A 23,556-nucleotide genomic window follows, 5' to 3' on the forward strand; every position below is an offset into this window, starting at 1 on the left:
AATACATTTTTCACCAAACTTGCTTCTGTTGTAAACAGTGCAACAAAAAGTTAAGGTGAGATACCGACATAATCGACAAAAATCAATCAACTGCAACAATTATTAATGATTTACAAAACTGATTGTTATTGAAATATCGATAAACTTGGCATAAGCCTGAATAGCAGACTATTGAACTGTAAAAAATATTATTTCTTATACTGTACTTGTAAGACTGTATCACGATAAGCTACCTTAAAGGGGACCTATCATGCTATATTTGAATAATATAGTGTAGGACCATACCTACAGTATATAAGGCATATTTATACTTTTTTTTTTTCAAAATACCAAACAGATCATGCATTTTAGCCATGCCTCATTTTGCTCTATTTGAAAAATGTTAGCTCTGTTTTTGCAAGGGCTGATTCTGTGAGAACAGCACCATCTACAGGCCTGGCATATGTACTACAGCGTCTCCAGCGCTTTCGAACGGCAATGGCCGTGGTTGTCTCCTCCTGATTGGTGGAGTTGGCCCAATAGCCGTAGCGCCACCGTCCTGACGTCAGGACAGTGTTCAAATCTGGATCAGTTTTTATCAGATCCGTTGCAGCCCCTTTTTTAGAGATTTGGGTATGGAGGAAAATAGAGAAGGTTGTGTTTTCTGACACTTGGTGAGTTCCCTGGAACACCGGGGACACATATTCATGTATAAAAGACGTACAAAAGTGCATTTTGCATGATAGGTCCCCTTTAAGATATGGCTATTCAATTAAAAATAAAAACACTAATAGTCACATTAATAGGGACAAATATAACTGATGATTAACCATTTTAATGTTGCTTCACCACATAAATTGAGCAAAAACCAATCAGCTTCGTTTAGATCGGGGTTTAAGGTACAGCAGAACAGTGAAACATAACTTTAACTAAACAATTTTGCTTATTTGTACTGTAGCATGCAAAATTACACACCACTGCATGGGGAGTTCTACTGCATATTTCACTACCAACAACTGTTCAGAAGAAAGGGAAACTACGACGAAGGCTTCGGACACGTTCAACACAAGAACCGATGGCTTCTGAGAAACTCTGCTGACGCGGTGTCCAGTGAGTCGGAGGCATAGAGACTCAAACAAAGTGAGTACCACATATATCCCTTTGTTGTTCATAAATGGTTATTAATGTGGCATCCCTTCATTTAAAACTGTGTGTTCTGTTTCTCTCCTCAGCTGATTTAACGATGAACACGGAGAATCATGACGATGCGTTTGAGGCACCAACGAGTGTTTAAATCTGTGTGTGTTCATAATACGTGATAATGTGTTGATGCATAACCCACCTAATTGCTTCAATGGTTTAATCAATCAGTTTTGATCATTTACCGTTTGTTTCGTTTAGAATTACCACAACAAATTACAGTTAACTTTTTGGAAAATTAAATTAAAAATAGGTTAGACAATCAGAAATACAAAATGTAACAGATTTGATATTAAAATCCTGGGTATGCAGAAAGATCCAAACATTTACTTATTTTTTTGTTGCAAATGTAGATTCGAAACGCATTGGAATTGTATGTCTGTGCAGATAATAATAATAATAATAATAATATGAATTATTAGCTTTTTATTCATTTATATAAAGTTGTCATTTTTGTGTGAATATCTCAGGTTTCCCCTGAAGCTAAATTGTTGCCCCAATAATTTTTTTCCAACACTTTCAACAAAGCTCTGGTGAATTACATTTTATTCATATAACACTTTTATGCCAACAACACTGATAAAAAGAGGTTGAAAAAAAATGTAAATACATGTAGAAAAGTTGTCTATAATAAAGGAAGAAGAACAACAGTACAAATTAAAGTTTTTTCTCTTGAATTATTACTTCAGCGTTCTCCAAAGCTCCATTTGATGGTTTCCTAAAATGAAAAACAGAACAAATTATTGTTATATACAATTATTTACACCGAATACATTTGTTTTTCAAACAAAGCTGTGTATTATGGCAAGCCGATTTAGCTTTTATTCATTTCTGGAGGATATCAAAGAATCTGAAAAAATGATTTTTAGATATCCTCCAGAAATGAATAAAAGCTAAAGGGGCTTGCCATAGTGTGTACTGCACTCACTCGGACTCAGTGATGTCCTGGAGTTCCACATTGAGGGTTTCAGGCAGTAACAAGCAGAGACCAGCAGCAGTGATGGGGATGATGCCGTATATCAGCATGGGGATGGAGGGATGGTAGACGTCCAGGAGTCTCACCAGTGGAGCCAGGATCCCCGCCACGCGACCACACATCGAGTTCACACCAAATCCATTCTGCCTGCAAGAACGCACAGTAAATGGACTGCGTTTATATGAAGCTCAGCGCAAGTTCTTTCAGGAAGACTGGGTATAATATATTCATTTACTCCGCAGCTGCATACAATCAGCTCATCACGGGCGTTCTCTTCAACCTATTACATTTCACCTCAATCTCCAGCAGCCAATCATTGTGCTGCAGCCAAACTTTAAAATGGTTCTGCTCTCTCCTGCAGTCAGCTGTGATTTCAGGTGTTCATGCTGCGGCCCGCCTCCTCCCCATCCACCTCCTTCCATCATATCCAGTGCCAGGAGAGCTAATCCAAAGATCATCACACCTCCTCATCAAATCCAGATCTTCAACATCACCACCAGTGTCTAGACCCAGGGGGGTTCCCTATATGCTCACAGCTGCATTTCCCCCTTTAGATATTCGATTTCAGGATCTGGGTCTAATCGCCAAAGACTTTTAACATTTATCATATGGCGCGCGCATGTGTCAATAAATGTTCTTTAAACAAAAAATGAAGTCTCTCTCCTGATTGAAATGGCGCTTTCAGGCATAACTATCTAGATAGGTAGCATTCGTTAGTTAGCTTGTTAGACAGGTGGCTAACTTAAGCTGGCTAACTAGTTAGATAGATAGCAAATTTAAGCTACCTTGTAAAGTATCATTAGCTAGCAAGTTTGATAGATAGATAGCTAAGGTTTGCTAGCTAAATGGCACACTGACAGGTTAAAGGAATTTCGTATGTTTAAATGTTTTTATACACTTCAACAAATTAAAGGTAGGGTAGGTAAGTTTGAGAAACCAGCTCGAGATACACTTTTTGTTATATTCCATGGAATGCTCTTAACATCCCGATAGCAATGAATATCTTAAGTGCTTTGACAAAAAATCCATAAAAAAATGTCATCTGTGGAAGCCGTAGTACTGTAAAAAGCACGAAATTCAAATTCTAGCGATCTCGAGCCGGTTTCTCAAACTTACCTACCCTACCTTTAAGGACCCGTATTAAGAAAAGTCTGTGTCCGTAGCTTTAAATGCAATTGAAAAAGAGTGACATTACCTTAAAATAGTTGGGTATAATTCTGTAGTGTACACATAGACTATGTTGCAACAGGCGGTAGCAGCAAACGCCCCGATGACTGCTATGGTTGTCACCACAGCAGGAAGATCTGATGGGGAAATCATACATTGAAACACAAAATGAAAGTGAAAAACAATGACACGTCTATATCAAATGTTTTCATGTAATATATACCTTTTGGGACGGCAAGGACCATGAGGCAAGCAGCTCCCCCAAAGAACAGGAAGCCCACTAGTCCTGTCCTCCTTCCAATGCGTTGAATCAGAGCGTAAGAAGTAGCCTGTGAAGGAAATTGAACGACTCCAAAGATGAACTGCGTGAGGTAGATATTGAGGCCAAAGCTGCCCACATTCAGGATCAGTCCGTAGTATAAAAGAATTGCTGCGAACCTGGTACAGTTGGAGAATAAGAAAGACATTTTGTTCAAGTTCCCAATCACTTAAACAGGGTTAATGTGACAAATGTGAACAATTAACAGTGTGGCGATTAGATATCATTGATAAATATTAGTCATACTGATTCACTGTCCGATCAATTATCTCAATTAAAGAAAAACACACCAGTTGTAGCCCATTATGAGAGTACGTTTTCTCATATACGATATCCGGAAGATGTCGAACACGTTTCTTCTTCCAGATGTTCCCTCAATCTCAAGCTTAGGAAGTGAAAAGAAAGACAATTAGTTTGTATCACAAAGAGGTATAAACGGAAGAGGATCAGGGCCACGTGAATTACTGGCTCCCCATTGACATCAGGACAGCAGAAAGCTTACACATCTTCCGGCGCAGACTGAAAACTCATCTCTTTCGACTCCACTTAGAGCAATACAATTTCTAACAAAGCACTATATACTAACAAAGGACTGGTTTATCTAAAGCCAGTTGAGTAGCACTTGTAATGTTTTGAGATCTGACAAAAAGTGAATAACTTTTTGAGTTTTGAGAAAAAAAATCAGAATTGAAAGAGATTGTCGTAATTTTTTCTAACAGTATTCCAACTTATTCCAATTCTGACTTTTCCTCAGATTTTTGACTCAGAATTTCTTATTTCTCAAAATGTGGATCTGAGAAAAACGTCAGAATTTTGAGAAAATGTGGTTCTCTGAAAAAATTCAGAGAACCACATTTTCTCAAAATTCTGACGTTTTTCTCAGATTTTTGACTTTTTTTCCCTCTTTTTTTTTCAGATCTCCAGAAACTATTCTCATGTGGCCCCAATCCTCCTCCGTAGGTTTATAGCGTTGAATATATGGTGAATTTATTTTGAGATCTGACAGAATGTGATTCTGACTTATTCTCAGATTACTGACTTTCCGTAATAAAACTCAGAATTCTGATTTCTCAAAATGTGGACTTTTTTCAGAGTTCCACATTTTTTCAGAATTTGTTTTCTGTCCCCTCAGAATTCTGACTTTTACCTTTTTGTCAGATCTCCAAAAACTGTTTTCATGTGGCCCCAATCCTCTAGGTTTATAGTGTTGTTGATGCAGCTCACCTTGTCCAGCAGGTGTTCTGGTACCGTGGTCCCGTTCAGCCGGGCCGCCCTCTGCAGCTCCTTCAGCGCCTCCTCCTTCCTGCCCTGGGAGATGAGCCAGCGAGCCGACTCTGGGAGAAACCTAAAGACACACAGGATAAAAAAATCACACACTCTTACTTCTATGATGTAATTCAAACCACTCTTATCCCGAGGCTGCTGACCTGTAATAGACGGCAAAGAGGACTAGAAGAGGACTGAAGAGCACCAGCTGCAGGATCCTCCAGTCGTGGATTAAATAGGCGATGCCCGACAGTAAGGTCAGTCCCACAGGGAAGAACGTTGTGATGATTGTTGTGGAACGAGCAGCGTTAGAGGGACCAGTCCACTCCACCCCTGTAACACAGATATATAGACATTGTATTTATTAGGATAAACCCCTTGAGGAGCACCATGTCGTTTTCAAGGGTACCCGACAAAAGCAACGTCTTACAGACAGACATGAACAAAATAACAGAAAGCAACGCATGACAAACCACGTACAGTCTGTTAAGTAAAATTCATGAAGTAATACATACAATCATTACAATCATTACAATTTGATAGAGAGTCGTGTCTAATAGATCAGTTTCATCAATAGCAAGAGCAGACCAGCTGAAAGTGAGTATATTGGGTTTCTTATCTATTCTTACGTTTAATTTTGGAGTGAAAATTGAGGTTAGTAGAGGTTGCCAGCTCAGTGTCATCTGTCCCTTAATATCTGTAATAAATTAATATCTAACATAATGTCCGTGCACCACCTGAAGTTAAACCAAGCTGCTAATTCCTGTCCTATCTTTACTTCTTTGGTGAACCTTGATCTGACACGAGATGGCCTTTCCGTCCAACATCGCTCACAAAAGTTTCAGCTATAAATATAGTGTCAAATCTGACAGACCACCAAGATAAATTAAGTAGTTTAACCGGAAGTTAAAAAGAGCGGGTAAACTCCAAGTTGGATGTTATATTAAAGTGTGTGTAAAATAACTTATTATGATGGGAACAACAAACCTACCCATCACAGATGTGTTCATCTGAAGGTTGACACTCGAGGTGCCGCAGAGAAATTTGAAAACCATGTAAACGTAGATGTTGGGGGAGAAAGCAGAACCAACACCGAAGAATAGGAGGAGAGAAACACAGAGCAGGATCGAGAAGCGCCGTCCAAACCTGCAGAGAGACGAGGGGATGACGTATGCTTTCACCTCAACAATATAAACTATAGATATAGATAAACCACCCAGTGGCCATCAAACTATTTAACCCACTTTAAATGGACCAATCCATGGAGCACCTCACACACCAGGATCCATTGACTTGCATAGAGCTCCCTGAACGCTGGTAATAGACGAGTTGGGATCGCGGAGAAATGCTCTCCGCAGACCCATTCTCACAGAGTTATAGGCCTTTTTTTTTACTCAATATCAAGCCACACTTATTGTTTTTGCTTCGGCTGTGAGTGTTTGTGTGTGCTCAGGATGAGTTTCGCTGTGTCTCGCCGTATCGCCGACCCGGAAACCTGTCCGCTCCTCGCAGCAGCTCGCAGCAGCAACGAGCCTCGCAACGTCCCGAACAATCAGTGCACACTGGGCTCACAGGGAGGGGGGGCAGGAGCTCCAACAAGCCGTTTAGGACAGAGAGTGAATACCTGGTGAATACACATACTATACAGAGATGCTGTATGAGAAACCAATGTGATTTTGGAAAATTGCACAATTTAAATCTATTCTAGTAGACCTCAGCAATGGAAATATGATGAGTAGAAATGGCCATGACATGGGACCTTTAACAATAATTAGATAAGGCTATTTAAAGAAAAAATAGACAAACAAAAAAGGTGGATGTGTTTTGGTTTCTTACCGGTCAGAAATCGCCCCATAAGCGAGCGCTCCAACCAGACTTCCGGCCATGGCGATGGACTGGGACACCTCGATCAAACCACTACTGTCACAAACTACATCAAACTGAAGTGAGAGGGGGACAAAAATAAACAAAAACAGAGACCTTACTGCAGTATTTGTTTATAAAGTTATCAGTACAGTCACCACAGGCAGATAATAATTGACGGAGGAGGTCACCGCGTCTCAAACATCAGAAACATTTACTTGTAGTTTTAATAGTAAAGTGTTTAATATTTACCTCTGTCACGATGCTTGAAGCTCCAACAGGTGCGTCATAGTCCCATCCATGTGTGCATCCTGTAGTCTTATTGATGCCATACGCCTCAATGGTTTCCAAATCCAAATCCACAGGTGTGAACATCTCACAGCTCTCAAAGCCTCCATCCTTGTTCAGTGGGAGGGTGAGATTTCTTTGTCGCTCCTCCGTCAGGTTGGGTCCTCGCTCCAGGATCCAGTCGGTGTTACAGCGATGTGGGAAGTTCAGTCCTACAAACACCTGACCGAGCATGTCGAAAGCAGAAAAAATGCTGAGGATGCATATTCCAGCCAACAAGCGTTTCTGAAAGCCACCAAACTCCCCGATCTCCCGCAGGATCTCCCCGAAGCTGCTCATATTGATGCTTGTCTTGATATACTGTGGTGCCACATCCACTGTGATGTGATGGATGTGCCAATCTGAAGGTGCTATACCTCAAGGAAGTGGGCAAAAGGTGGCCAACTAACTAATATTTAACCATGGACATAAGATTAGTACGATGGACTTAAGACATCAACGTTTAATAACCTGCCTGTAGAACTGCAACAATTATTAATTTACAAAACTGATTATTGAAATATCGATAAACTTGGCATAAGCCTGAATAGCAGACTATTGAACTGTAAAAAATATTATTTCTTATACTTGTAAGACTGTATCACGATAAGCTACCTTAAGATATGGCTATTCAATTCAAATAAAAACACTGTCACATTAATAGAGACAAATATAACAGATGATTAACCGTTTTAATATTGCTTCACCACCGCATATAAATTGAGCAAAATCAGCTTCGTTTGGATCGGGGAAAACATCTTGGGAAACTTTTTTTTTAAGGTACAGCAGAACAGTGAAACATAACTTTAACTAAACAATTTTGCTTATTTGTACTGTAGCATGCAAAATTACACACCACTGCATGGGGAGTTCTACTGCATATTTCACTACCAACAACTGTTCAGAAGAAAGGGAAACTACGACGAAGGCTTCGGACACGTTCAACACAAGAACCGATGGCTTCTGAGAAACTCTGCTGACGCGGTGTCCAGTGAGTCGGAGGCATAGAGACTCAAACAAAGTGAGTACCACCAGTGGCGACTGGTCATTAGGGGCAGGTGGGGCACAGCCCCACCTAGTGTCAGCAGAAAGTATTACACATAATGAAAACAAAAAATGCAAAAAGATGCAAAAAAAGAAATAAAAAAATATATAAAATATATTTTAAGGTCATGTTTAATCATCTGATTCGTCTGTACATTGCTGTTTTAGTCTGTGTTCTTCTAATTAGTGTCTACAGTGCCGTTTTGAGCCATGTGGGACAAAACCTGATTCTGCCCCTCCCTCTCACTGTTTAAGTGAACGGTGACTGTAAAAACTACACTGCGCATGCTCAGAGTATTTTTCAATGGAATGTGTGTGGCAAAAAAAAAAAAGGCCAAAGGGGCACAGAGGTGCCATCCCCACCATACGTCAGCTCACATTATTCAGAACTGATTGGCTGTAAATATGTCACGTGTGCAGTGCTGCGAAACGTCACGTGTAGTGTGAAGAGAAGACGAGAGAGCAGCATATAGCTAACATCACCAGCGATTAAAAATAAGTAAAAAACGGAAAGAAAATGAATGAAGTTGACCATTTACTGGAGCACACATTTGAGACACTTAGTCTCGGAGAGAAACTGGAGGTAAAGCGCCTCGGTGCCCACCATCCACCGGATTTCCAAATGGTCCAGACTGCGGGCAAAGTGAACCGCGGGTTTAATGCTGAGTGGTTTGCTAAAAAGAAATGGCTAACGGCGAGCATCCAGAAGAATTCCCTCTTTTGCTTTCCTTGCCTGCTTTTTGGTGAAGATCAAGGTACTTGGTCGAGGACAGGTTACAAGGACTTAAAGCATCTTTCGGAGAGGACAATGAAGCATGAGAGCAGCAACAGTCACTTGGAAAATGCCGTAAAATTGGGATTACTGGGAAGGGTGAATGTTGCAGCTCAGATTGACAGCGCCTACAGACGCGGCATTGATGATCATAATAGAAAGGTGGAAGAAAACAGGTACGTGTTGGGTCGGATCATCACCTGTATTAAACTGTGTGGGAAATGTGAGACAGCACTGCGGGGCCACGACGAGTCGGCGGACTCTCTGAATCCAGGGATATTCAGGTCAATTTTCGAGACAATGTGTGAGGGCGATTCCAGGCTTCGACGGCACTACGAAGCTCAGCCCGTTTTCAAAGGGACATCAAGCACCATACAGAATGAACTCTTGGACTGCATGTATGATGTGTACAGGGAGGAAATATCCAAGCAAGTGGACAACACATCATTTGTTGCCGTTCAGGCCGACGAGACAACCGATGTCTCATGTAAATCGCAAATGGTGATTGTGCTGCGATACATTATGCCTGACCTCACAGTTACAGAGCGTTTTTTGGAGTTTGTGGAAGTAAAGGACAAAACTGGTGTAGGTCTCTCTAACAGCATCAAGGCTGTTCTTGAACCCCTGAAGCTGAAGAAAAGCTAATCGCTCAGACCTATGACGGGGCGGCCGTCATGAGCGGTAACGTGCGCGGGGTACAGACGGTCATGAAGGAGACGTACCCAAACGCTAAGTTTGTTCACTGCTACGCCCACCAACTGAACCTGACCCTGCAGCAACTGTGTTCAGCAAGGATGAGCATCCTGAAGGTGTTTTTTGCAGATCTAACTGCTTTTTCCACTTTTTTCTCCGGTGCTCCAAAACGTGTTGCAGCTCTTGCAGAGGCAACACAGAGACGCATACCACGGCCACCGGCTGTGAGATGGAACTTTAAAAGCAGAACTGTGAACGCGGTTTGGGAGACCCGAGAAGCACTTCTTCAGTGTATGGACCATATACGCACACAACCAGGATGGGATGCGGTCACCATAAGTGAGGCATACGGCCTGTCAAAGAAACTGCGGGACCGAGCATTTATGCAGCTCCTGGAGTTTTTTTCGTTGCTTATGCCAGAAGTGGATGTTTTATACAACACTCTGCAAAAACGAACCATCGATGCACCTGGGATCAACAGCGCGCTCTGCCGCTTCAAGGAAAATGTCCAGAAAATGAGGCAGCAAACTGATGCATTGGCCGCCACCACTCATGATGGAACAGACGAGCCAGGCCGACGAGTCAGCAGCACAGCGCCGGTAATGAAGGAGGCATGTGACACAGTCATCTCACAGGTGGAACAGAGGTTCTCACAGAGTGACCATTTGATCGCTGCAAAGCTCGTTGACAGCTCATTCTTCCCACAGCATGTCCTGTCATTTCCTACACCTGAGCTTGACTGCGCAGTGAAATTGTGGCCTGCTTTGGGAAACAAGGAGAAGTTGAAGTCTGAGCTGACCACGCTCTACCGCCACAGTGAACTTCACACTGGAAACACTGCCCTGTCTCTGTTGAAATCCATTCACGAGAACAACTTGGAGGATACGTTTGCTGAGACTGTTATTTTGGTCAAAATAATAGTAACAACTCCGATGACGACATCCGAGTCAGAGAGGAACTTTTCCACCCTCAAAAGGATAAAGACTTTCACTCGCAACACCATGGGACAGCTGCGACTTAACGCATTGGCCATGCTTTCAATTGAAAGCCAGTTGATCCAGCAACTACAGGACTTCATCCCCAAAGTGATAGAAACATTCTGTCAGAGGAAGGACCGCCGTGCCGCTTTTCTTTTCAAGTGAGCCTTCAGCTTTGGTAAGTTCATTTATGTCATATATTTTGTTGATCTTCTGTGTTTTGCCTCTGCTGGATCGATTGATATTGTGACCTCGGTGATGAGTGTCTGTGTTTTCCTTATATTTACAGTCTATGGTGTTTTAATGCTAAAGCATTATGGTGGTTGTTGTTGTTGTTAAGAATTGCTTTGTGATGGTGCCCTTTACTTATGTATTAAGGTGCATTACAATATGACATCCCCACGCTGTGTACCGTACATTTACGTACACAGTGTACGTAAATGTATGCGCTGACAGTGTTGCTCCGTGTGGTCTTCAGTATGTAATTTGACACTCCCCCCCTCTCTCTCTCCCCCCCCTCTCTCTCTCTCTCCCCCCCAACTCTCTCTGTCCCCCCCTCTCTCTCTCTCCCCCCCACCTCTCTCTCTCCCCCCCAACTCTCTCTGTCCCCCCCTCTCTCTCTCTCCCCCCCACCTCTCTCTGTCCCCCCCTCTTTCTCTCCCCCCTCTCTCTCTCTCTCTCCTCCCCCCTCTCTCTGTCCCCCCCCCCTCTCTCTCTCTCTCCCCCCACCTCTCTCTCTCTCCCCCCACCTCTCTCTGCCCCCCCAGTTTTGTACACATAGAAACGCCACTGAGTACCACATATATCCCTTTGTTGTTCATAAATGGTTATTAATGTGGCATCCCTTCATTTAAAACTGTGTGTTCTGTTTCTCTCCTCAGCTGATTTAACGATGAACACGGAGAATCATGACGATGCGTTTGAGGCACCAACGAGTGTTTAAATCTGTGTGTGTTCATAATACGTGATAATGTGTTGATGCATAACCCACCTAATTGCTTCAATGGTTTAATCAATCAGTTTTGATCATTTACCGTTTGTTTCGTTTAGAATTACCACAACAAATTACAGTTAACTTTTTGGAAAATAAAATAAAAAATAGGTTAGACAATCAGAAATACAAAATGTAACAGATTTGATATTAAAATCCTGGGTATGCAGAAAGATCCAAACATTTACTTATTTGTTTGTTGCAAATGTAGAGTCGAAACGCATTGGAATTGTATGTCTGTGCAGATAATAATAATAATAATAATATGAATTATTAGCTTTTTATTCATTTATATAAAGTTGTCATTTTTGTGTGAATATCTCAGGTTTCCCCTGAAGCTAAATTGTTGCCCCAATAATTTTTTTCCAACACTTTCAACAAAGCTCTGGTGAATTACATTTTATTCATATAACACTTTTATGCCAACAACACTGATAAAAAGAGCTTGAAAAAAAATGCAAATACATGTAGAAAAGTTGTCTATAATAAAGGAAGAAGAACAACAGTACAAATTAAAGTTTTTTCTCTTGAATTATTACTTCAGCGTTCTCCAAAGCTCCATTTGATGGTTTCCTAAAATGAAAAACAGTACAAATGATTGTTATATACAATTATTTACACCGAATACATTTGTTTTTCAAACAAAGCTGTGTATTATGGCAAGCCGATTTAGCTTTTATTCATTTCTGGAGGATATCAAAAAATCAATTCTTACTAGTAAGAATTGATTTTTAGATATCCTTAGATATCCTTAGATATACTCCACTCACTCGGACTCAGTGTGGTCCTGGAGTTCCACATTGAGGGTTTCAGGCAGTAACAAGCAGAGACCAGCAGCAGTGATGGGGATGATGCCGTATATCAGCATGGGGATGGAGGGATGGTAGACGTCCAGGAGTCTCACCAGTGGAGCCAGGATCCCCGACACGCGACCACACATCGAGTTCACACCAAAACCATTCTGCCTGCAAGAACGCACAGTGGTGAATGGACTGCGTTCATACAGCGCTTGAAATGCAATTGAAAAAGAGTGACATTACCTTAAAATAGTTGGGTATAATTCTGTAGTGTACACATAGATTATGTTGAAACTGGCAGAAGCAGCAAACGATCCGATGACTGCTATGGTTGTCACCACGGCAGGAAGATCTGATGGGGAAATGATACATTGCAACACATAGTGAACGTGAAAAAAACGACACGTCTATAACAAATGTTTTCATGTACTATATACCTTTTGGGACGGCAAGGACCATGAGGCAAGAAGTTCCCCCGAAGAAAAGGAAGCCCACTAGTCCTTTCCTCCTTCCAATGCGTTGAATCAGAGCGTAAGAAGTAGCCAGTGCAGGAAATTCGACGACTCCAAAGATGAACTGTGTGAGGTAGATATTGAGGCCAAAGCTGCCCACATTCAGGATCAGTCCGTAGTAGAGAAGATTTGCTGCGAACCTGGTACAGTTGGAGAATAAGAAAGACATTTTGTTTAGGTTCCCAATCAAGGATTAATGTGACAAATGTGAACAATTAACAGTGTAGGAGCCAGTGTGGCTATTAGATATAATTGATCAACATTAGTCATACTGATTCACTGACTGAGAAAGACAGAGCAATTATTATGAAGACCCACCAGTTGTAGCTATTGATGAGAGTGCGTTTTCTCAAATACGATATCCGGAAGATGTCGAACACGTTTCTTCTTCCGGATGTTCCCTCAATCTCAAGCTTAGGAAGTGAAAAGAAAGAAAATGAGTATGTGTCACAAAGAGGTTTAAAGGGAAGAGGATTAGGGCCACTTGATTTTATTTTGAGATCGGACAAAAAGTGATTTTATTTTTTTTTGTTTTGAGAAAAAAAAAATCTGAATTGTGAAGATTCATATAATTTTTTTAAATTATTTTATAATTTAAAAAACTTTTTAAACAGTATTCCAACTTTTCTTAAAATTCAGATTTTTTTCTCAGATTTCTGACTTATTCTCAGAGAATTTACTTTTTCCTAACAATTCTACGGAGACCAGAGGCCTGTACTACGAAGCCGGTTCAACCTAACCTGGATATGTTTGAGTTACCCGGTTTACCTAATCCAAAACAAACGCGCTCTCGCTAAACTGTCATACGACGCTGGTTATCAACTCGTTAACTCAAGCCAGCTTTGCCCTATCTAGTTAGGTGCGCGTTCACATGAAAGGGGTGGTTATTTGGAGCATTCGACCAATCACAAACATGGACAAGCATACTGACAGCGCAGCGCGTCATACTTCCTGAGTGAAAAGTCAACTATAATTAGACAAATATGAAGACGTTAAACTTTAAACATCCATGACTTACACACTTTATCCAGGATCAAAGCCACATTGCTGCACCTGCAAGGTGAATACAGCTGGTAAAAGAAAAAGTGTTTGAATGCGTACATTAACAGGTTTATGATATCACTGCCCCGTCTAAGACACGAGTGGATCTGACTTTAATTACATTTGACTCAAGTGTTTCGTCAATTTAATGTGTTGCTTAACCTGTTAAGCCCTGAGCCTGTTTTTCAGGTCTCAGGCTCGAAAATGACATTCCCAGAACAAATGACCATATCTTCCCTTTTAAAAGGGTTAAATTAATAATCTTTTTTCTCAAAGTAATGATAAACCTGTGAGTTGGATGTAGAAAAGTCAGAATCAATATAGATGTTTTTTATTTTAAAGAAAATTCAGATTTTACATAGTAAAAAACTGTAAATTATAGTGTCCGTCCAAAAATTCTTTTTTACTTATAGTGAAAACCACCCTTGGATGATGGGTTAGTAGACTAAAAGCTTTAGGAATCCAAAGTACAACATATAATAAGTACCCTGTATCAAGATTGATGCAAAACAAGTGACATTTTACCTTTTTAGAGAGATTTAGCAAAAATAAACCGCTTCTGGGGTCATTTGGGTGGATTTTCCATATCTCTGGCTTCCCTTGCTCGATTTTGATGGTTGACACCTCTTTCTGACCGTTAGAGCCAATAGAATCGAAGGGGGAGTCCCCCACACACACTCATTGTGAAGAGAAAAGGTGGGGGCTTCGCGCATGTAATTTTCCATCGGAGTGAACCTATCTCTAGCTTTGACATCTGGAAACGGAAAAGCAGTTTTAATGCTTATGGATTATCAGAAATCATTTCAAAGGGACACAGACACATTAGATTAACCTATGGATTAACTTTAGCAGCGTTTTTATCGTTTTAATGCCATTGAAGACCACTTTGGAGAGACTACAGAGCCAAGGTAAAAATGTTAGCATTTTTAGCTACCTAGCGTCACCTGTTTTGATGTCCGTTTTTGCTTATAACGTCGCAAATATGTATAATTTAGTGTTAATGTCAGTGTCAATCGATTCTGTGTCACCTCACGATGTGAAACGATGTGTTGGATGTGGTGAAAAGATAAATAATAAGGTTTTGTGAGTGATTTTCGGTGCAGTAAGGTGTTAGCATTTTTCGCTCGTTGCTAATTCAGAAGCTCAGTGTTAGCATTGTGGGTTTAATTAAAAAAAAAAAAAAAAAAAAGATCAGTTAGATGAGTTTCTTCCCGTTACATGGATATAAAACATTCATAGTTTTATTAAATGAACATGCCCTCAGACACTGTTTCCTGCAAGATGTTGCGGCAGTGCCCCGGTTGGATTTTTTACTTTTTTTCTCAGAATTACTTTTTTTCCACTTTAAACTCAGAATTCTGATTTCTCAGAATTACTTTTTTGTCCCCTCAGAATTCTGACTTTTACCTTTTTGTCAGATCTCCAAAAACTGATCTCATGTGGCCCCAATCCTCTTCCGTAGGTTTATAGTTTATAGCATTGTTGACACAGCTCACCTTGTCCAGCAGATCTTCTGGTACCGTGGTCCCGTTCAGCCGGGCCGCCCTCTGCAGCTCCTTCAGCGCCTCCTCCTTCCTGCCCTGGGTGATCAGCCAGCGGGCGGACTCTGGGAGAAACCTAAAGATAAGATAAGATAAGACTTTATCCCGAAGGAAATTGTATAACAGCAACACTGTACATTAAAAGACGGGGGTTACAGATGGGGTCCAAAACTAGCAAGCCACATGAATGTCTGGGAGCAAATTCATTTTATATGCTAACCAATTTTTGGCCAGGATCCGTTGAATTTTCTGAATATTGGGTTGCAGATTAGAATTGTCCAAAGGGGGGTTCGTTTAGCATGAAACACTTGAAATAACTAAAGGATAAGTTCAAAAATAAAGTAGAAAGAAAGTGAGGTCAAAGAAAACCATTTCTGCTAAAAAGTTAGCAATGATTGAGTCAGAGCTAAACATTTCAGATGTGTGTATCTCACACTGCACTGTAACTTTAAGCCATGTTCCTTTGTTATTCATGCTTTATTATCTTTGCTTTTAAATGCCATTTTATAATTTGTTTCTTACAGTAATGCTCTTAATGTCTTTCATTTTTGTAAATCACTTTGAATTGCCTTGTGTTGAAAGGTGCTATATAAATAAACGTGCCTTGCCTTGCCTAAAGACACACAGGATCAAAATCACACACTCTTACTTCTATGATGTAATTCAAACCACTCTTATCCCGAGTGTTACTGACCTGTAATAGACGGCAAAGAGGACTAGAAGAGGACTGAAGAGCACCAGCTGCAGGATCCTCCAGTCGCGGATTAAATAGGCGATGCCCGGCAGTAAGATCATTCCCACAGAGAAGAACGTTGTGATGATGGTTGTGAAACGAGCAGCGTTAGAGGGACTAGTCCACTCCACCCCTGTAACACAGACATATATAGACATTTTATTTATTAGGATCTCGTTTTCAAGGGGGTCCCGACAAAAGCAACGTCTTACAGACAGACATGAACAAAATAACAGAAAGCAAAGCATGACAAACCACGTACAGTCTGTTAAGTAAAATTCATGAAGTAATACATACAATCATTACAATCATTACAATTTGATAGAGATTCGTGTCTAATAGATCAGTTTCATCAATAACAAGAGCAGACCAGCTGAAAGTGAGTATATTGGGTTTCTTATCTATTCTTACGTTTAATTTTGGAGTGAAAATTGAGGTTAGTAGAGGTTGCCAACTCAGTGTTATCTGTCCCTTAATATCTGTAATAAATGAATATCTAACATAATGTCCGTGCACCACCTGAAGTTAAACCAAGCTGCTAATTCCTGTCCTATCTTTACTTCTTTGGTGAACCTTGATCTGACACGAGATGGCCTTTCCATCCAACATCGCTCACAAAAGTGTCAGCTATAAATATAGTGTCAAATCTGACAGACCACCAAGATAAATTAAGTAGTATACCGGAAGTTAATAAGAGCGGGTAAACTCCAAGTTGGATGTGTTATCAAAGTGTGTGTTTAATGTAAAATAGCTAATGATGATGGGAACAACAAACCTACCCATCACAGATGTGTTCATCTGAAGGTTGACACCCGAGGTGCCGCAGAGAAATTTGAAAACCATGTAAACGTAGATGTTGGGGGAGAAAGCAGAACCAACACCGAAGAACAGGACCAGAGAAACACAGAGCAGGATCGAGAAGCGCCGTCCAAACCTGCAGAGAGATGAGGGGATGACGTATGCTTTCACCTCAACAATATAAACTACAGATATAGATAAACCACCACGGAGCACCACAGGAGGTCTTTCCACCCAGTGGCCATCAAACTCTATAACTCTTCACCCTTCAGTAAAGGGAACTGAGAACTTCCACACCAACACTATGTGCAATATAAATATCATTACCATCATTACAAAACACTCGCTGCTATATGACATGTGCAATATTATTATTGTTAACAATGTGCTATGATAACGTGCAATTACGTATCTGCCACTGCGTTTATTTGCACTACTAAATACTGTTAATATTTACATTAATTATGTGACCGTCTATGTTTCCTGTAGATATTTAATTGCACTTTTAGTGTACAGTTTTGCTATCATGTTGCTGTGTTTGTTGTATTTGTATGGCTCTGGCACAACAATTTCCTTCGGGATAAATCAAGTCTTATCTTATAGATTATTTTTGTTATTTTCTAAAATAGTGATAATAACATACGTACATAGATAAATACATCATTATTTATATGAATAATAATAATTAGATAAGGCTATTTAAAGAAAAAATAGACACACAAAAAGGTGGATGTGTTTTGGTTTCTTACCGGTCAGAAATCGCCCCATAAGCCAGCGCTCCAACCAGAACTCCGGCCATGGAGATGGACTGGGACACCTCGATCAAACCACTACTGTCACAAACTACATCAAACTGAAGTGAGAGGGGGACACAAATAAACAAAAACAGAGACCTTACTGCAGTATTTGTTTATAAAGTTATCAGTACAGTCATCATAAAGGCGGTAATCACCACAGGCAGATAAGAATTTACGGAGGAGGTCACCGCTTCTCAAACATCAGAAACATTTACTTATCGTTTTAATAGTAAAGTGTTTAATATTTACCTCTGTCACGATGCTTGAAGCTCCAACAGGTGCGTCATAGTCCCATCCATGTGTGCATCCTGTAGTCTTGTTGATGCCATACGCCTCAATGGTTTCCAAATCCAAATCCACAGGTGTGAACATCTCACAGCTCTCAAAGCCTCCATCCTTGTTCAGTGGGAGGGTGAGATTTCTTTGTCGCTCCTCCGTCAGGTTGGGTCCTCGCTCCAGGATCCAGTCGGTGTTACAGCGATGTGGGAAGTTCAGTCCTACAAACACCTGACCAGCGATGTCGAAAGCAGAAAAAATGCTGAGGATGCATATTCCAGCCAACAAGCGTTTCTGAAAGCCACCAAACTCCCCGATCTCCCGCAGGATCTCCCCGAAGCTGCTCATATTGATGCTTGTCTTGATATACTGTGGTGCCACATCCACTGTGATGTGATGGATGTGCCGATCTGAAGGTGCTATACCTCAAGGAAGTGGGCAAAAGGTGCCCAACTAACTAATATTTAACCATGGACATAAGATTAGTACGATGGACTTAAGACATAACAATAATAAAGTGTGCACTTTCATAACCTGCCCATGCCAAGAGGTCATCTACAGACCTGATGACTTAATTGAACTATTCATATCTTAAACTGCACTGTGACTTTTATTCATGTCTTTGTTTTTTAAATGCCATTTTCTTAATGTCTTTCATTTTTGTAAAGCACTTTGAATTGCCTTGTGTTGAAAGGTGCTATATAAATAAACTTGCCTTGCCTTGCCTTACAATGCTAAACAAATTCTTGAAGAGCACAGAAAATAATTTGTGCTGAAGTCATAATCAGATGTAAAAAAAAATGTGTGTCATTAACAGGTTTTTGTAGTTTTACAAAAGACGCAAAACATGTATATTTTAAGTGTCAATGTGTTTGATTACATTTTAAAAGCCACAATTTGTGAAAGACTAGTTTTTATAACAGTGCAAACAGGAGACCACCAGTTCAGTGCAGACTGTTACATTTATGTGTGTAGATAACTACAGACATTATTTAAGTTATATTTCTATCTCAGACTTCATTTTAAGGACTCGATCGAGGAACTTGATCGTGAGCACGAGCACGTTTTCTTTGGTTGTTTTGTCCACTCAGGGTCTCCTTAGAAAAGTGTGTTATTATTATTACTGGAAGTTTTTCCTTGTACGATGTGAGGGTCTAAGGACAGAGGGTGTCGTATTTTCATACTGATATTCTGTACAAACTGTGAAGTCCACTGAGACAAATGTAACATTTGTGATATTGGGCTATATAAATAAACATTGATTGATTGATTGATTGATTATTGTACTGAATATATATGTATATCGCAAAGAAACCAACGCTTACACCGCCTGTTAACGCTGGGATGAATACAATAATACAATGAGCAATCACACAGACAGTTACAGTACATGTAGCTGTGTTCACCTCTTAACCTGTGTACAGTGTCAAAGTACAGTATCATGTATTCATCCACATACATTATTAATTGTTTATCACCCAGTTAGATACGGTGGAGGATTTCACAATAATAACTAAGGACAATCTGAGTGGACCTTTAGAGTTTGGATGAAGAGGAAATAATAAAAATATGTGTGATTGAATCCAACAGATTTTAATGAGGTAAATATATATAATATTCAATCATAAAAATGATATCATGATTACCGACATGTGTCACCAATCAGCTGTGTTTGCTGCCTTTTCGTCTTGATAAATGTCCCAGTTATCAAACAGTCTACGAACTTCTGTAAAACATTTTTATTTGCAACAACAAATAATACAATTATGTTTAAAAGGTCAACAGGTCAGAAAAGGAACAGATACATCCATATAAATTACATTTTGGTGCTTTCTCCTGAAAACAAACACAAAACAGGGGACCACACTACTCAATGTTTACAGTCTTTCCTTTTCCGTTGTTCACAGAATTCTCCTCCTTTTTAGTCAAGGTTTGTATTTCCGTCAGGTTCTCCGGTTGTCTGTAATTTAAAACAGAAAGATTATTATTATCTAGAATTGCTTTGAGTGTAACACTTTTAACCTGTTAAGCCCCGAGCCTGTTTTTCAGGCCTGAGGCTCGAAAATGACATTCCCAGAATAAATGACCATATCTTGACTTCTAAAAAGGGGTAAATTAATAATCTTTTTCCTCAAAGCAATGATAAACCTGTGGATTGGATGTAGAAAAGTCAGAATCAATATAGATTTTTTTTTATTTTAAAGTAAATTCAGATTGAACATAGTAAAAAAAATGTAAATTATAGTGTCTGTCCAAAAAAAAAACATTACTTATAGTGAAAGACTTGTGTTCTGTTTCGGTAAAAATGGTTCGTATCGTCAGTTAGCTGAGTTTCTTCCCGTTTCGTGAAAAAAACAAAACTCACCTGATCTCAGCGTGGTGGTCCTGGAGTTCCACATTAAGAGTTTCAGGCAGTAATAAGCAGAGACCTCCAGCTGTGATGGGCACGATGCCGTATATCAGCATGGGGATCGTCCAATGATAGACCTCCAGGAGTCTGATCAGTGGAGCGAGGATTCCCGCCACACGAGCACACATTGAGTTCAGACCTACTCCATTCTGCCTAGTATAGATACAAAATGATCTTATAGCAAAAGCAAACATGTCTTTTGAATTGTACCTGAGGGATATGTGTCTTACCTTAGAGTGGTAGGGTACAGTTCTGCAGTGTAAACATAGACGATAGAGAAACTTGTAGTGGCAGCAAACTTCCCCACTACTGCGACCACTGTTGCCACCATGGGAAGATCTGATGGACAATTCATACATCAGACAGTTGTGACACATTGTGCATGCAAATTCAATCATGTGTGCCAGCTTCACTGTGTACATAATGAGGTTTGCCAAATGGTGATACAATGCAGGAATTAGAGACATGGGCTGTATAACCAGGGGTTAAATTGAGCCGGGGCTGTTGAAACGTGGTAACGGAATTTGGAATTTATCCATCTAAATGAACTGTGCCCAGCGGACTGCTCATACATTGGCACTCCACGTCTGTCGGGCCGTGGTGGTGGTCTCGCCGGTGTCTGGAAGAAGCAGTTGCTCAGAACCTTTCATTACGTTTGAACTACAGGTGACTAAAATTGGTCGGCAAAAGCCATTTTATTGTGTTTTAATTTATTGACCTCCTGGTCCAGCAGGTCAGTTTTTAATTGAGTTCACTGACTTTCTTACTTCTATTATCAAGCTGGACGAAGTGTTATTAGTAGGTGATTTTAACCTACACATCGATGATGCCACAAATTCTGTAGCCACTGAATTTATTAATATTACTGAATCTTTTAATTTCAAGCAACATGTTTCCGGCGCCACTCACGTGGGTGGTCATACCTTAGACCTTGTTTTTTCTCTGGGACTAGATGTTGATCACTTCCGTTGTGAGGATCTACTGATCAGTGATCATAAATGTATTTTCTTTAATCTATCTGTGAAAACTGACCCCTTGTGTCTCAAAACATCATTACATTCACGCATTATTACTCAGAATACAGCTGATCAGTTCACAGCTCTCTTTTGCTGTGATAATAACACTAATATGAACGATGTAGAGCTTTTCATACAGTCTTTTAATCAGCATTGCTCTACGTTGCTGGACAAAGTGGCACCGCTAAAGGATAGGACTAGAGATATCTGTAACACTTCTCAATAGAGTGGCGAAGTCCCTCCCCTTCCGGTTGAGCCCCATGGGACCTTATTTCGGAAAAGTTATGCATTGAAGTCAATGGAGAGAGAAAGATTATCTTTCGATCCCGTTTGAATTGTGCCACGAATTACACATATGATGTTTGTCAATTTAAAAGATAATTTTGCAAGTCAAAAAAAAAAAAATGTGTCGTAAAACTGTGAAGTAACACATTTGTTTGTGTGAAACGCTCAATGAACTACATCTCTGGTCAACAACACACGTCACCAAGATGGCCGTCACTACTGTCTTGTCAACAAAACGATTGACTACCCTCACTATCACCACAATGAAACACGTCATGAAGAAAGTCATGCAAAGCTGCCTGCCTGCCTTCCTTTGATTCTCTCTGAACTGCCTGGTCGTTTTAATGTTTAATGTCAACCATTTGTGCAGATAGCATGAAGTAGAGAAGATCGCCGATGCTAACGTTAGCGTTAGCATTTCTCCCCCGGGCTTAAATGGTGTATTATAGAATGATCACACCGGTGACAGTACTATTCAAAGGGTTCACGAAATATGACTACTACTCTTACTGTTTAACATTTTGGGTTACTTAATGTTACTTCATGTTAAGGCTAATAAAAATGACAAGGCTGTAATGCTAACTAACGTGCTAGCTACTAGCTAGCTTGATCCACACACTCCTCTTTCATCAGACGGGAAGCGAAAGAACGAGCAAGACCCATTGCTGGTATAATAACAACCTGGTACTAAGCACACAGGCATCTTGTGAAAGTTATCTTATCTTAGCCAGCGCCATATAGATAGATTCTATCTATATGGCGCTGATCGTATATATACGGTATTATACGTATATCGTAGTGTCTCAATTGTGACATCACTTACGCGACTCTGGGATTTGTAGTCTTTCTAGTTGCGTATTTTTCATAGTCTTATATTTCAACAGTTTTACGACAAACTGTGACTTTTTTGACATGGAAATGATTTTTTAAGATTGACAAACATCATATGTGTAATTCATGGCACAATTCAAACGGGATCGAAAGATAAGTTTTCTCTCCCCATTGACTTCAATGCATAATTTTTCCGAAATAAGGTCCCATTACCCGGAAGTAAGTGGGCGTGACTTCGCCACTCTATGGATAACGGACGCTGTCTGCTGCCTGAGGCGGAAGTGTCGCAGGACAGAACGACTATGGAAAACCACTAGGCTGGAAGTGCATCGCCTATATCTCAAAGATCTAAGATATTATTTTAATGCATTAGTAAAAGAAGCCCGGACTGCTTACTTTGCTAAGTTAATAACTTCTTCAAAGAAAAATCCCAAGATGCTATTTGACACAATTAATAACATTGTTTCACCACCACTATCTACATTACCATGTCTTTCGAAAGATGACTGTAACAAGTTCCTTATCTTCTTTGTAGATAAGGTAGCATCTATTAGGTCCAGTATTAATCCTGGGATTTCACTGCCCAACTCCAGCCCCTCTCCATCCCATTCTGTGCTTGGCTCCTTCGAACCTATCAACTCACAAGACCTGATGGATTTGATTAGGAGAATGAAGCCATCATCCTGCCCTCTGGATGTAATACCAACTTCCCTATTTTTAAAAGTTGTACCAACCATTGGCAGTGCTGTATCAGCTATTATTAATACTTCCTTGTTTACAGGATGTGTCTCTTCCTATTTTAAGCATGCCACTATTCAGCCCATATTAAAGAAAACTAACTTAGATCCAGCTCTGTAAATCATTCACTGCTTTATTGGCTTTTTTACTCTAAATCCGACCTACATTCATACCAGCGACGTGCAGTCAGTGGAGGCAGGGGAGGCA

At 40.3% G+C, this 23,556-nt stretch overlaps 2 protein-coding genes across 3 annotated transcripts; both read right to left on the minus strand.

Annotated features, from left to right (window-relative positions):
- Nucleotides 1–1,217: 1,217 nt before the first annotated feature.
- On the minus strand, nt 1,218–7,397 carry LOC117496604 (solute carrier family 22 member 13-like). 2 transcript variants are annotated; one of them, XM_034148314.1, is made up of 10 exons: nt 7,023–7,397; nt 6,744–6,847; nt 5,899–6,053; nt 5,069–5,240; nt 4,866–4,986; nt 3,932–4,026; nt 3,546–3,760; nt 3,351–3,459; nt 2,108–2,302; nt 1,218–1,897 (listed from the first exon to the last, which is right to left on the minus strand). In XM_034148314.1, the coding sequence occupies exons 1-10, from the start codon at nt 7,395–7,397 to the stop codon at nt 1,837–1,839; spliced, it is 1,602 nt and encodes a 533-aa protein (XP_034004205.1). In that variant the 3' UTR covers nt 1,218–1,836. The 2 variants fall into 2 exon arrangements, with proteins under 2 accessions (XP_034004205.1, XP_034004214.1); XM_034148323.1 differs by having other exon boundaries at nt 1,825–1,897; nt 3,546–3,752.
- Nucleotides 7,398–11,858: 4,461 nt separating this feature from the next.
- Nucleotides 11,859–18,417, minus strand: LOC117496596 (solute carrier family 22 member 13-like). The gene is made up of 10 exons (XM_034148305.1): nt 18,043–18,417; nt 17,746–17,849; nt 16,978–17,132; nt 16,160–16,331; nt 15,421–15,541; nt 13,202–13,296; nt 12,809–13,023; nt 12,615–12,723; nt 12,345–12,539; nt 11,859–12,147 (listed from the first exon to the last, which is right to left on the minus strand). Exons 1-10 carry the CDS (start codon nt 18,415–18,417, stop codon nt 12,087–12,089), a joined length of 1,602 nt encoding a protein of 533 aa, XP_034004196.1. The 3' UTR covers nt 11,859–12,086.
- Nucleotides 18,418–23,556: the final 5,139 nt, after the last annotated feature.

This window comes from Trematomus bernacchii, unplaced genomic scaffold (genome assembly GCF_902827165.1).
Source record: "Trematomus bernacchii unplaced genomic scaffold, fTreBer1.1, whole genome shotgun sequence".
In the NCBI taxonomy this organism is placed as follows: Eukaryota; Metazoa; Chordata; class Actinopteri; order Perciformes; family Nototheniidae; genus Trematomus; species Trematomus bernacchii.

What these genes read in the sequence shown, in the direction of transcription:
- LOC117496604 (XM_034148314.1), bottom strand. Translation starts at nt 7,397, where the DNA reads ATGAGCAGCTTCGGGGAGATCCTGCGGGAGATCGGGGAGTTTGGTGGC. An exon ending in CTCTTTGCCGTCTATTACAG is followed by an intron (nt 4,987 to 5,068) that starts GTCAGCAGCCTC and finishes GTGTGTCTTTAG; the next exon opens with GTTTCTCCCAGAGTCGGCTC. An exon ending in CAGGACATCACTGAGTCCGA is followed by an intron (nt 1,898 to 2,107) that starts GTGAGTGCAGTA and finishes TTTTCATTTTAG; the next exon opens with GAAACCATCAAATGGAGCTT.
- LOC117496596 (XM_034148305.1), bottom strand. Translation starts at nt 18,417, where the DNA reads ATGAGCAGCTTCGGGGAGATCCTGCGGGAGATCGGGGAGTTTGGTGGC. An exon ending in CTCATCAATAGCTACAACTG is followed by an intron (nt 13,024 to 13,201) that starts GTGGGTCTTCAT and finishes CAACTGTACCAG; the next exon opens with GTTCGCAGCAAATCTTCTCT. An exon ending in TTATACCCAACTATTTTAAG is followed by an intron (nt 12,540 to 12,614) that starts GTAATGTCACTC and finishes GCGTTCTTGCAG; the next exon opens with GCAGAATGGTTTTGGTGTGA.